Here is a 12,275-nt window from a genome sequence, read left to right on the forward strand (position 1 = left end):
TTGTCAATCTCTGCATTGTCATTGTTTTACTGTTATCACAAAACGCAATTGAATGATCTCCTGCCATTAATTCACGCCAAGATCCATCGTGATTATTGTACGTTGATTTAATATACCAAATGTATGTTAGTCCGGAGTCAATGATTGGTCGCGTTTGGCAACGAAATTTGGCATTTTGATCGGCATGGGGTTTTTCGTATTAAAGATGTGGTATGGTACCTTTTAATTAAAGTATTTAATGGGGTGGAGCTTTTTCTATTAAAGTAATTATTCTTAGATGTAATTTAACGGAAGGTTTTTTTTTTGCATTAAAGGTGTGGTGTAGTACTTTTTATTCAAAGTATTTAATGGGGTGGAACTATTTCTATTAAAGTGGTTGTTCTTAGATGTAATTTGACGGTAGGGGTTTTTCATATTAAAAGTGTGGTATGATACTTTTTAGTTAAATACTTTTAAGTTACTTTTAATACTTATAATCCACAACACATTTTATGTAAAACAATAGCACATTAAGTAAGGGAAATAGAGAGATTTGTTTTTTCATTTATAGAATCATTTTATTTGACAACTCAAACTTCAAAGAGTATATTATAATGTAAACAAAGTATCTTAACATTATCAGCGTAAGACAATTGTTTTAAATTGTTTTTCTTTGCAAAAACTTTGAATCTTTTGCAGAGTGCTGTTTTATGCACTGTCATGACCCTTCTTGTAGCTAAGCACAACAAAGTAATCTTCACAGAGCTGCTTCAGCTGAAAATATTGCTTAGCAGTTTTCAGCTCAGCAGAAAGGAGCAGGATACCATACCAGTCACACATTTTTCACATAGCAAGGTAGTTAGGCTGGTAACCATATTTTGGCAAGCATATTTATGTTTGTGCTTAGCTACTTTTGGGCTTTAAGCACCTCTATGAAATTGTGCAAGTTTTAAAATCCAAATACCAGAAATCATAGAAAAATCGTTTGCAACAGATTGTATGCTAGTAACACTTTTTACTATGAGGAATGTTTTTTTGCCCAATTGATTATGGTGCAACAGTTCTGTCATCGTATCAGGTATTCCTGTCAAGAAACTACAATGTCTGGTATTGGGTTTTTGGTTTTAAATCATGTTTTTTACACTTGGTCAATTAAATAATTTATCAAGAAAATATCAAAATACTTATTGGCTCAGAGATTAGGGTTTCGTCAGCCAGTCACATAAATTATTAGGCAAAACTTGTGAAGGACATTTTTATTTAAATGTCTAGTTTTTCATTAATATCAAATAATAATTTGCTTTTAAGATCTTTGTCCACTATGCAAATAATACCTCTTAAAGGCACTGTACACCTTGCGTAAGATTTGAGTGAGATATTACCTCTTTCTCAAAAACTATGTCACTTCAGAGGGAGCCGTTTCTCAAAACGTTGTATACTATCAACAGCACTCCCATGCTCGTAACCAAGTAAGTTTTTATTCTAACAATTATGTTGAGTAATTACCACGAGTGTCCAATGTCTTTAAGTCAACAACATTAAGAGCAAAGATTATGGCTACTTATAATTATTGACCTACATGTATGAGTTTACTTTAAAATTTTGTGAAGCTTTAAGTTGTGGAGTAAATAAGTGTACCTTGCAAGAAATCTAATTTTAAGATAAGGTTTTTTCCTCCTGGTAACAAAAGTCTATACCAGACCCACTATCTTTCTGAAATCTTAAAGCCACTCTTTCGGGAAGTATTCCACCCCGAGAAACAGTACATTTTTCTCCAACTTTGTGAGTTCAAAACACACAAATTGTGTGCTTGCTTGCAAATTGTACACTTACTTTTACAAGAACATTTACTTGAATGTTAGATAACATCTGCCTCCGACATTAAATAATTAACAAATCTACTTACAAATGAAATTAACAAGCTGGTTGCTCATTTAGGATTCCTTCATATATAATGCCTTGAAGACCGTGAGGTTTAAATAATAAAAATTACTTTTTCTCTCAAACTCTGAAGCTTTCAAGATTGTAATGAGAGTTATTTGCTACACTCTCTAAGTTTTAGGATATCAGCTTTTTTATGCTGTGAGATGAAAACATTGAGGTGTCCTAAGATGTAACGGGACACAGAAAAGGAAGTCAAAAACTTCTATTTATGCTTAACAATGTAGCTCATTGCAATCTTGCTTCTGCATCTCTCCTGCGCCAGGAGTGTCTTTTAGACAGACATGGCACATTATTATATTTGTTATTATAATTTATTTTTAAATGAACTAACCATAACTAGGGGCGTTTAATTTGGCTGTTGTCATCAAAATATGGTGATCCATTAATGATTACTCCATTTATACATCATTTAAATTTTCAGATCAATTTTGCCAAAGTGTACCTTAAATAAATTGGATCTGATTTGCCTGAACTAAATTTTGTAAATTTGTTTTAGGTCAGGCATGGTGTACAGCACATTCCAGATCTTTTACTTATCATCATACGATGCGAAATAATTTCATTCCTAGTTTATCGTTTAACTTGAGAAGAAATATCAATGGTTTGTACTAAAAACCTTTTTAATTATTTAAAATTGTAATTTTGTACAGTTACAGGGGTTTTGTTAATCAAAAACATGTTTCCTATCTTTTAAATCTGTAATCAATCTGTAGGGACAGACCTCTCATTTCGGGTTAGGCTGGTGCCAGCATTTCATCCCCAAAAATGTTGTGGTATGTGACGAGATATTCTGTTGGCATGAGTGCTGCAAAAACAGACCACCCTTTGATGTTAGTGTAAAACAACCACAGGTATTTTACCTTCCTCTTGCGTAACCCTCACACACATAAACAGGTGATTTGTAGACAGTGGGCTGACTACACGCAGCTGCAGGTCTCGGAAATGTGTGACAGGTAGACACCATCTACATATTAAGACAAACAAATGTTTATTATTAAGGTATATTTAGACTGTGACATTAAACAATGTAATTTTAGTTTTTCATGTACTAACAAAAGATAAAAATGATCGAGATCGAACAACGAGATGTAGGCATTTGAAGGAACAGCCATTATGTTGAGGTATGTGTAAATTTTGTTTTCAAATTATTTACTTCCCAAACCCCCCCCCCCCCCAGAAAAGTTGTTATTATTTCAGTTTGTGTAGATATATTTAACAGCCACGTGAGCGGAATGTTTTCAATGGAGGGCGGAGCCTAATGGATCGGTCTATTGCATGAACTATCAAGACAAAGTAGTGAAAAAATTAAGAAAACAAAACTGGGATAGATTCATGATTGATCCATCAGCTTTCATAATGTGCAGAATAGTTTCCGCAACCTTTTAGAGCAGTTTATTTACCTGATTCAATGTTAACGGTTAGGAAGCTCATCAACTGCAGGTCTCTGACATCTACTTGGTTGATGAGTAAATCTCTGTGGAGCTGACAACCCTCGCTGTCTGATGACTGCCCCAGCTATCAATGCAAACAGAAAATACAATAACTCTTATTAAGCTTTGAAGTAAGATCAAGTAATAAAGTACAAGGGCAGTTTGAACATTTACTATTAAAGATCAACTTCAACATTTTTAATAGTAATAATAATAATAATAAAGGCTTTTTATTCAGCGCTCGGGTCGGTCACATAGTGGCGCTCATGGCGCTTCAACATTATTACCCCTGGTCACTTGGCCATAAATAATTCCTTAAACTATCTCAGCTCCCTGGGAAGTATACAGCCTGTGCTGCCAAATACTAAGCTAATCAATCACAAGAACCAACTCTGCCCTCACAGGTACCCATTTACCCCTGGGTGGAGAGAAGCTTATTGGACATAAGTGTCATGTGTAGTAATTACATACAATTGAGTAAAGCTCAATCAAATTGGTTTAAAAAAAAATTGAGCTGTCCAAAATCTCAAATTAATGTTGGTGCATATAATTAAATTTAGCTAATGACGATGAAAGCCCCGATTCTTTAGCTGGTATGTTTATAAAACCTTTTTGTCCGTGGTTTTTGTTGAGCCAAGATTATAAAAAGTCTAAAAAAGCAACACTTTAAACTATTAGTTAATGAACCCACATGTTAAAACTGGTTCTTACCTGTTGATGGGGAATACCTTGCTGTACTTTGACACTGGGTAGCATGTGCATCATGCATCTACTATTGAAGAGGTAGACTTCATCTGACAATGACATCCGTCTGTAGCTAAACAAAAATAAACAATATCTTGTAAAAGAGGTGTGTTGTTGTGTGTCTTCATCTGCAGCAACAATTTAATAAGGCTTTTACCATTTGAGGGGGGCATTCTAGTCATCTCAAAAGACTTGATTTCAACAATTCAAGCAAAATGAAAATGATGGCACATGTTTATGTGATGTTTCTTTTCTTTTTAGAGGGGGGGGGGGCGGGGGTTGAGGAATCGAGCAGGTGACGATTATACTCTTTTTTTGTTATGAAACTCCCATGTTCTAGAATAATGCCACAGGTTTTTAGTGTTAGAATACTTTAGAGACCATAGTGGCCTGAATCAGCAGTGACCTTAAGCCAGACTCTTAACCATTGCTTCGTCCTTAGGATGGGACGTAAAGCCGTTGGTCCCATGTGTTGTGTAACGCATGTAAAAGAACCCAGTGCACTTATCAAAGAGAGAAGGGGTTCGCCCCGGTGTTCCTGGCTGTAGCACCTTGTGAGCCAAGACCATAAAAATTCTAAATAAGCAACACCTTGCGCTATTAGTTATTGAACCCACATGTTGAAACTTGTTCTTATAAATAAGGTGCTACACAATTGGGTCTCAAAATTCGTACCTTTCAATAACCTCTCATTCTGTATAAATGTATATACTAAGCGCCTTGAGTACCTTGTTGGTAGATACATGTACTATGTAAGACTTCTATATTATTATTATTATTATACTAGTAATGCTCAAAGCAGTCGAAAACAGCTGCAAAAAGTTGAGCAGCTTCCACACAACCACAACGTCAAAATGATAAAGCAATATTGGTTTCATGTATGGTTTTGTTTTATGGCAAACTAGGCTAGCAAAACAATCTCTGTGTTTAGTTGTTACCACTCCTGCTGTTAACACTTGGATGCGAGGGAAATTAGATATGCTCTCCTAATAACAGTGTCACTCCCCCCCCCTTTCAATTTTACAGTTTGGTGGTCAGTAGGAGGTACAATAGAAGAAAGGAGGCAAGTTTGCCAATGAATGAAGGAAACTATGATAGATTTATGAACTAACAGCTGTTCTAATGTTCACGACTCGGGAGTTTCCCTTACCTTTTATCAGGGAGAGAGCAGTTCATTTATCAGACTCTTTGTAAATGGTTAGGAAGCTCATCAACTGCAGGTCTCAGACATCTTCTTGGTTGATGTGTAGATCTCTGTGGAGCTGACAACCCTTGCTGTATCATACAAACAAATAAAACAATAAAGCCTTATTTAGCAAGTAACAATAATAGCAAATAAGCACACGGGTAGTTTAAGAATTTATCAATAAAGATCACCTCAAACAAAATTTGAATGTTTGTTCTTTTGTTTTAAAACAAAATTGAGTGTGCAATGATTTACAATTATACACACTCTTTTTCCTTTCTATATATCTAACAATGGGTGCACAATTAAAAAAAAATTAATTTGATTTGTGTCAAGCTCAGCCAAAATGTTTTCATGAGAACAGCACTGTGAGGTTTGAATACACGCATTGGAAGTTGCACATTAGCGGAGATAAACAATCTTCAAGTTCATGATTTGACCAATTTTACATCACAACACATACTGCTTTTACACTGGTTTTCTGAGGAAGTGGTAAATCAGTGTTAATTTCACTTTTTGATTTTATGGGTCTTTAGTGCTGGGAACCTTGAAAAGCGCCACCAATGGCAGAAAAAAACACTAGTTAAAAAAATGAAGGGGGGTGGGTAGGTTTTGTTTTTATCAAATTTCAACAAAAACTACAGAGAATTTCAACAAAAACTACAGAGAGAACTTTACACTTCTCTTGATGCATCTGAAATAATGTGGTTGTTGATATTGTTCAATTTAACTGTTGATGAAGACATCCTTGACTCTTTAACATGTATGTTTATAAAACCATTTTTTCAGCGGCCTATGTTGGCCAAGATTTTAAATAGTCCAAATAAGCAACACTACTGAACCTCCATGTTGAAACTGGTTCTTACCTTTTGTTTGGGAAGACATCGTTGTACTTTGACACTGGGCAGCATGGACATCATGCATCTACTTTTGGAGGGGTAGACTTCATCCGACATTGGCATCTGCCTGTAGCTAACAAGAATAAACAATATTATGTAAAAGAGGTATGTTGTCGGGTTTTTTCATCTGCAGCAACCGTTCCACAATTGCACTCTTTTTCGGGTCTCTGTGTACTAGAATAATGGCGACCATAGCGACCGGAATCAGCTTGTACCAAAAATAATGCTCAAAGTGGCTGCAAACAGCTGTAAAAAGTTTACCAGCTGCCACACAAACAAAAGGTAAAAATGTAAACAAATTTGGTTTCATTTTTTTTTTATGACAATTTTTGCAAAGCAAAACAACCCCCACACTACCATTATGTGTTTACTAGTTATTACTCTTGGTGTTAAATTTTGATGCAAGGAAAATTTGATATTTGATTTTCCCCAAAACAGTATTAATTCCCCCCCCCCCCCAACATAAATTTTACTCAATTTTACAGTTCGGTTGCCAGTAGAATGTACAATAGAAGAAAGGTGGCAAGTTTGCCAATAAATGAAGGAAACTATGATAGATTTATGAACTATAACAGCTGTTCTAATGTTCACGACTCGGGAGTTTCCCTTACTTTTATCAAGGAGAGAGCAGTTCATTTACAAAACTCATTGTACAATATTAGGAAGCTCCTCAACTCCTGGTCTCAGACATCTACTTGGATCCTGTAACATGCACAAAAATAATAATATAATAATTATTTCCTTTAATGATAATCAAAATATGTTGATACCCCACCATGCAATGCCTCAAATCCCAGATTCCCTTTGAGCTTGGACAGGGAAAGTTGTTCTACAGTCTTTGACTGCTGTAGCCGAAAGTGCTACAAAGTACAAGGAGAGCAACTCTTACGAAAACATCAGCATCAAGTCATTAAAACACACTATAGCTGTTCATTGTCAAGTTACGAATGAACAACCCTGTAATTTGTCTTAAATTTTTTCATTTATTCTAGACGTGTAATATTAGGCCTGACATGTTTTAATGGTGTTTTTCACTTAAGTTTTTAAACTACTTAAAACATTTCTGTAAATAAGTACACCATTGCAAGCAAGCACATATTATGCGTTTTTATGCGCTACTTGGCGATCTTAGGGCCTTGTTTGGAATCCGGAAGTACAAAGCATGGGAAATTCCAGACTTATTGCGAAAAGGGACTTGGACACATGCACGTGGCATGTGGGGTCTCAGCCCGGCCGGTTGTTTCACAGCTGGTGGTTGATCTTAAAGGTGCATCATCTGGTGTTATCACAAATATGGTTGACCAAACGGGTTAGTTCCTAGTCTAGGCCATGGGACTAGGGACCGCTCTCGGGAGTAGGGGGTGCCCCCCTCAGACGGGGGCATGGACCTGGGCGCTGATTTAATATAGTATGAGGGCCCTTATGATCTCCCGGGAGTGTCGGGGCTGGTATCCTGGGACCTGCACGTGGTGGCCCTGCTTTTAACTAGCCTTACCAGGATGATATAGGCAAAATTATGAACCAAATAAATTAAACGCTTGCGATGGTGCATTTATACAATACCTTACCCTTTACTCTCATGAGTGTAATATCCAATGTATTACTGGCACAACTTTTCAGGTCATCAATTTCCTAATTTTATTGTGGTTTTTCAGCTGTACTGTTTGAAAATAGGTTAAAGTACATTGCTGTGCCAGACATTCACTCTTTTGCTCATTAAATTTTGTTTGATGCCTGTTGCAACTAGTCAACAGCAAAAAAAACGTGTTTCAGTTAACTCTTTGGCTCTCACGATGAATAAAAAAAGAGGAAAAGGGCGTTTGAGAGGACTTGAGAAAAAAATAAAATAAGTGCATTGTCATGAATACATCTGAAGTCTTGTTTTGTGTAAACAAATTGCTCAATAAGTTTATATAGTCATGTTGAGTCTGTCTTTGTATTTGATCTTGTTCTTTTGACTGATTTGGGAGCGTTTTATTTTTCGGTAAATTTTTATAAAATAATGGGCCGTTTTGAGCCAGGATTTTTGGTTTAAAAAACTGCAAGGGGTTAAACTTGTTCTTTTGACTGATGTGGGACCATTATAATTTTTTGGACAATTTAATGAGCCTTTTTGAGTGGATGGATTTGGGTGCAGGATCGGAGAGGGGATCATTAGGGCAGTTTTTACAGCAAAACATGTACAGTTTAGTCAACAGAGGGCGCTATAACAAAAAAACATGCATTTTTTCCATCATTAATTTTGATTGCCTAACAGTTTTTGTTATAGCGCCCTCTAGTGGCCGTGAGTACTCGGCATCCAAAAGTTCCTAAAAGTTTTTGCTATAGCGCCCTCTTGAGTGCGGAAGAACTTAGCCTCCAAAATACCTTGTGGAGCGCCTTCCCCGGCTTGAAATTCATGGCACTTTGGCCGTATTCAAAGTCATTCAAAAGAACAAGTTTAACCCCTTGCAGTTTTTTAAACCAAAAATCCTGGCTCAACAAGGCCCATTTTTAAAAATTGGCCGAAAAATTAAATGGCCCCAAATCAGTAAAAAGAACAAGTTTAACCCCTTGCAGTTTTTTTTTAACAAAGAATCATGGCTCAAAAAGGCCCATTTTTTAAAAATGGCCGAAAAATAAAATGGCCCCAAATCAGTCAAAAAAACAAGTTTAACCCCTTGCAGTTTTTTTAACAAAGAATCATGGCTCAAAAAGGCCTATTTTTAAAAATTGGGCGAAAAATAAAATGGCCCCAAATCAGTCAAAAGAACAAGTTTAACCCCTTGCAATTTTTTTAATAAAAAATCCTGGCTCAAAAAGGCCCATTTTTATAAATTGGCCGAAAAATAAAATGGCACCCAAATCAGTCGAAAGAACAAGTTTAACCCCTTGCAGTTTTTTTAACAAAAAATCCTGGCTCAAAAAGGCCCATTTTAAAAAATTGGCCGAAAAATAAAATGGCCCCAAATCAGTCAAAAGAACAAGTTTAACCCCTTGCAGTTTTTTTTTAACAAAAATCCTGGCTCAAAAAGGTCCATTTTTGAAAACTGGCCGAAAAATGAAATGGGCCCAAACCAGTCAAAAGAACAAGTTTAACCCCTTGCAGTTTGTTTTACAAAGAATCATGGCTCAAAAAGGCCTATTTTTAAAAAATGGCCGAAAAATAAAATGGCCCCAAATCAGTCAAAAGAACAAGTTTTTTTAACAAAAAATCCTGGCTCAAAACGGCCCATTTTTTAAAATTGGCCGAAAAATTAAATGGCCCCAAATCAATCGAAAGAACAAGTTTAACCCCTTGCATTTTTTTTAACCAAAATTCCTGGCTCGAAAAGGCCCATTTTTAAAAATTGGCCGAAAGATAAAATGGCCCGAAATCAGTCAAGACAACAAGTTTAACCCATCGCAGATTTTTAACAAAAAAATCCTGGCTCAAAAAGGCCCATTTTAAAAAACTGGCCAAAAAATGAAATGGCCCCAAATCAGTCAAAAGAACAAGTTTAACCCCTTGCAGTTTGTTTAACAAAAAATCCTGGCTCAAAAAGGCCAATTTTAAAAAATTGGCCGGCACAACTATGTACTTTAATTTATTTTTAGTCAGTACAGCTGAGAAAACACAATGAGGAAATAAGCTGATGACCTGAAAAGTTGTGCCTGTATTACATTGGATATTAAATTCATGAAAGAAAAGTGTAAGGTGTTGTATAAGTGCACCATTGCAAGCAGTTTAATTAATTAATTTCTTAATTTTGCTCATATCATCCTGGTAAGGCTAGTTAAAAGCAGGGCCACCACGTGCAGGTCCCAGGATACCAGCCCCGACACTACAAGACGTCCCTAAAACAGGCCAAGGAGATCATCAGGTCCCTCGCACTCTTTTTACAGAGCGCCCAGGTCCATGCCCCCGTCTGAGGGGGGCACCCCCTACTCCCGAGACGCGGTCCCTAGTCCCATGGCCTAGACTAGGAACTAACCCGTTTGGTCAACCATACATGTAATTGTGATAACACCAGAGCATCCTACCAGCTGAGGAAGATGATGCACCTTTAAGATCAACCACCAGCTGTGAAACAACCGGCCGGGCTGAGACCCCACATACCACGTGCATGTGTCCAAGTCCCTTTTCGCAATTAAGTTTGGAATTTCCCATGCTTTGTACTTCCGGATTCCAAACAATTCGAGTGACGCACCACAAAGGCCCTAAGATCGCCAAGTAGCGCATAAAAACGCATAATTGTGCCTGCTTACAATAGTGCACTTATTTACAAAAATTTTAACTGTTTGTTTAACAAAGGGAAAAAGACCAAAACAACACCATGAACACATCTAGAATAGTTTTCAAAATTTAAGAAAATTTATTGGATTGTCCTACAATAAACATCTAGGGTGTCCTGATGACTAGATGCTGATGTTTTCATAAGATAGCATAAAGTGACTTTTAAAAACTTGACAGTACTGTCAACTCACTAATGCTAGAAGGATTTTTCAAACACAATTTGAACCTCTGCCCTCGGATTTAAACCCCTAGATAAAAAACAGCAGTTTTACAAACACTGGATTATTACAATATTGGGGATAAGGTGGCCACAGACGCAAGTCTTTGCCGGATGATGATGATACATACTACAGCTCATGTCTTTTCTGACATAGATTTATGTACCAGCATAATGTCTGACACTCTCTAAAATTACATGTATGTTACATAAAATTACAACTACATGTATGTTGTGCACGCTCAACATTATCAAATGACAATTATTGCATACCGATCATAAATACAATTTCTAATCCTACAAAATGATTATTTCCTGTAAGAATACCCCACAATTAAGAATACCCCACAATTACCTTTCACAATATTTGTATATACTAGAGTCCTCCTCATCTAGCGGGGTGCCGCGCTAAGCGCGGCATCCCGCTAGTGCATATTATTACTTTAGTGAGTTATTATTATTTTACCAAAAATTCATCATTTTTATAAAATGTTTGATATTGGGCATAACCTACCACAGAAAACATTCTCAGCATGATTAAGCCTGACGAAAATACAGACCGCGAGTAAACAGCAGAGCTTCTGTCACCGGTGCAGCTTGCACAGTCTGTCTCGGTAAACGGGAATCAAAGTTGGGGTCGAAAACATGTGAGTGTAGGGGTACTGTAGTGCCCAAAATGTCCCTAAATTCCCAGGTTCAAATTCCTTTCCAACGAAAACATAGTTGTGAACGTTGTGAAAACAAACTAGTAACTCACCATGAACTTGTTGTGGTGTAGATGTGTCCTTGAAACTCAGTAAATGGTAAAACCTTGAATGTGCTGGACAGGAATGTGAGAGACGTACACGAATGGTCCATTCATTTTGTTCTTTAAAAATGGCGGCGGTGCAATGTGCCTGTGTGTCACGTGATCATATGCACTGCGATATTGAAAATAACTGAGGGCGTCCTCTACTCATTATTGGACACAGAGCCGATGGGTGTCACGAGGGTGAACCCCAGTACATTTAAATAAAAGTCCTATTCAACCAACGCTAAATTGTACATAGTTTAATATATTTTGAATATTATTCAAAAATACACAAACAATATTTAGAAGTCCCCCGCTCATTAAAAACAAAAACAAACAAAAAATGCATTGACATATTGACTTCAGTTTTCGTTTCTGAATTCTATTTTGTTGGGGTATTCCGGGGTCCCCCGAGCCTTACGGTCGGTGTCGCATGCAATTATGTCCTCTATGCAATACTATCCGGAGGACATTATTGCATATTTGCAATAATGTCTATGCAATAATGTCCGCCGGACGGTTTTGCGGAAAAGTTTCCGTATGGCGCCACCACTTTTTCATTCGATATGAAATAATAGTATTTAATTTACCTGAATGAGATATCCCTTTTGTAAAAATGAGTGAAAAAGTGGTGGCGCCATACGGAAAGTTGGTTTGGCATATGCAATCGTGTCCGCTGGACACATTTGCATATGCAGTTGTGTCCGCCCCGTGCAAAACAGTCCTTGCAGTAAATTTAAAGCCCTTGGTTGACGGAACACGTTCGCCATTTATTACAAGCTTAGTATAAGTGCATGTCATGAAGGACATGGGAAATGTTTGGCCGTTGGG

General features: G+C 36.9%; 1 protein-coding gene across 5 annotated transcripts; it reads right to left on the reverse strand.

The window, feature by feature from the left end:
* Positions 1-1,433: 1,433 nt before the first annotated feature.
* Positions 1,434-11,909, reverse strand: LOC117291928. Of its 5 annotated transcripts, none has more exons than XM_033773945.1 (7): positions 11,412-11,909; positions 6,794-6,884; positions 6,150-6,255; positions 5,248-5,372; positions 4,065-4,170; positions 3,324-3,438; positions 1,434-2,887 (listed from the first exon to the last, which is right to left on the reverse strand). In XM_033773945.1, the coding sequence occupies exons 4-7, from the start codon at positions 5,271-5,273 to the stop codon at positions 2,841-2,843; spliced, it is 294 nt and encodes a 97-aa protein (XP_033629836.1). In that variant the 5' UTR covers positions 5,274-5,372; positions 6,150-6,255; positions 6,794-6,884; positions 11,412-11,909; the 3' UTR covers positions 1,434-2,840. The 5 variants fall into 5 exon arrangements, with proteins under 5 accessions (XP_033629836.1, XP_033629832.1, XP_033629831.1 ...); XM_033773941.1 differs by having other exon boundaries at positions 1,434-2,085; positions 6,150-6,249; positions 11,412-11,653; XM_033773940.1 differs by having other exon boundaries at positions 1,434-2,085; positions 11,412-11,653.
* Positions 11,910-12,275: the final 366 nt, after the last annotated feature.

The sequence above is a fragment of the Asterias rubens genome, chromosome 6 (assembly GCF_902459465.1).
Source record: "Asterias rubens chromosome 6, eAstRub1.3, whole genome shotgun sequence".
NCBI classification, from domain to species: Eukaryota; Metazoa; Echinodermata; class Asteroidea; order Forcipulatida; family Asteriidae; genus Asterias; species Asterias rubens.

Bases quoted from the DNA above. Each gene is read 5' to 3' on its own strand.
- LOC117291928 (XM_033773943.1), bottom strand. From the start codon at position 5,273: ATGAACTGCTCTCTCCCTGATAAAAG. The intron at 4,171-5,247 runs GTAAGGGAAACT...ATTTTTGTTTAG, and splicing joins TGCTCTCTCCCTGATAAAAG to CTACAGACGGATGTCATTGT. The intron at 3,439-4,064 runs GTAAGAACCAGT...TTGCATTGATAG, and splicing joins AAGGTATTCCCCATCAACAG to CTGGGGCAGTCATCAGACAG.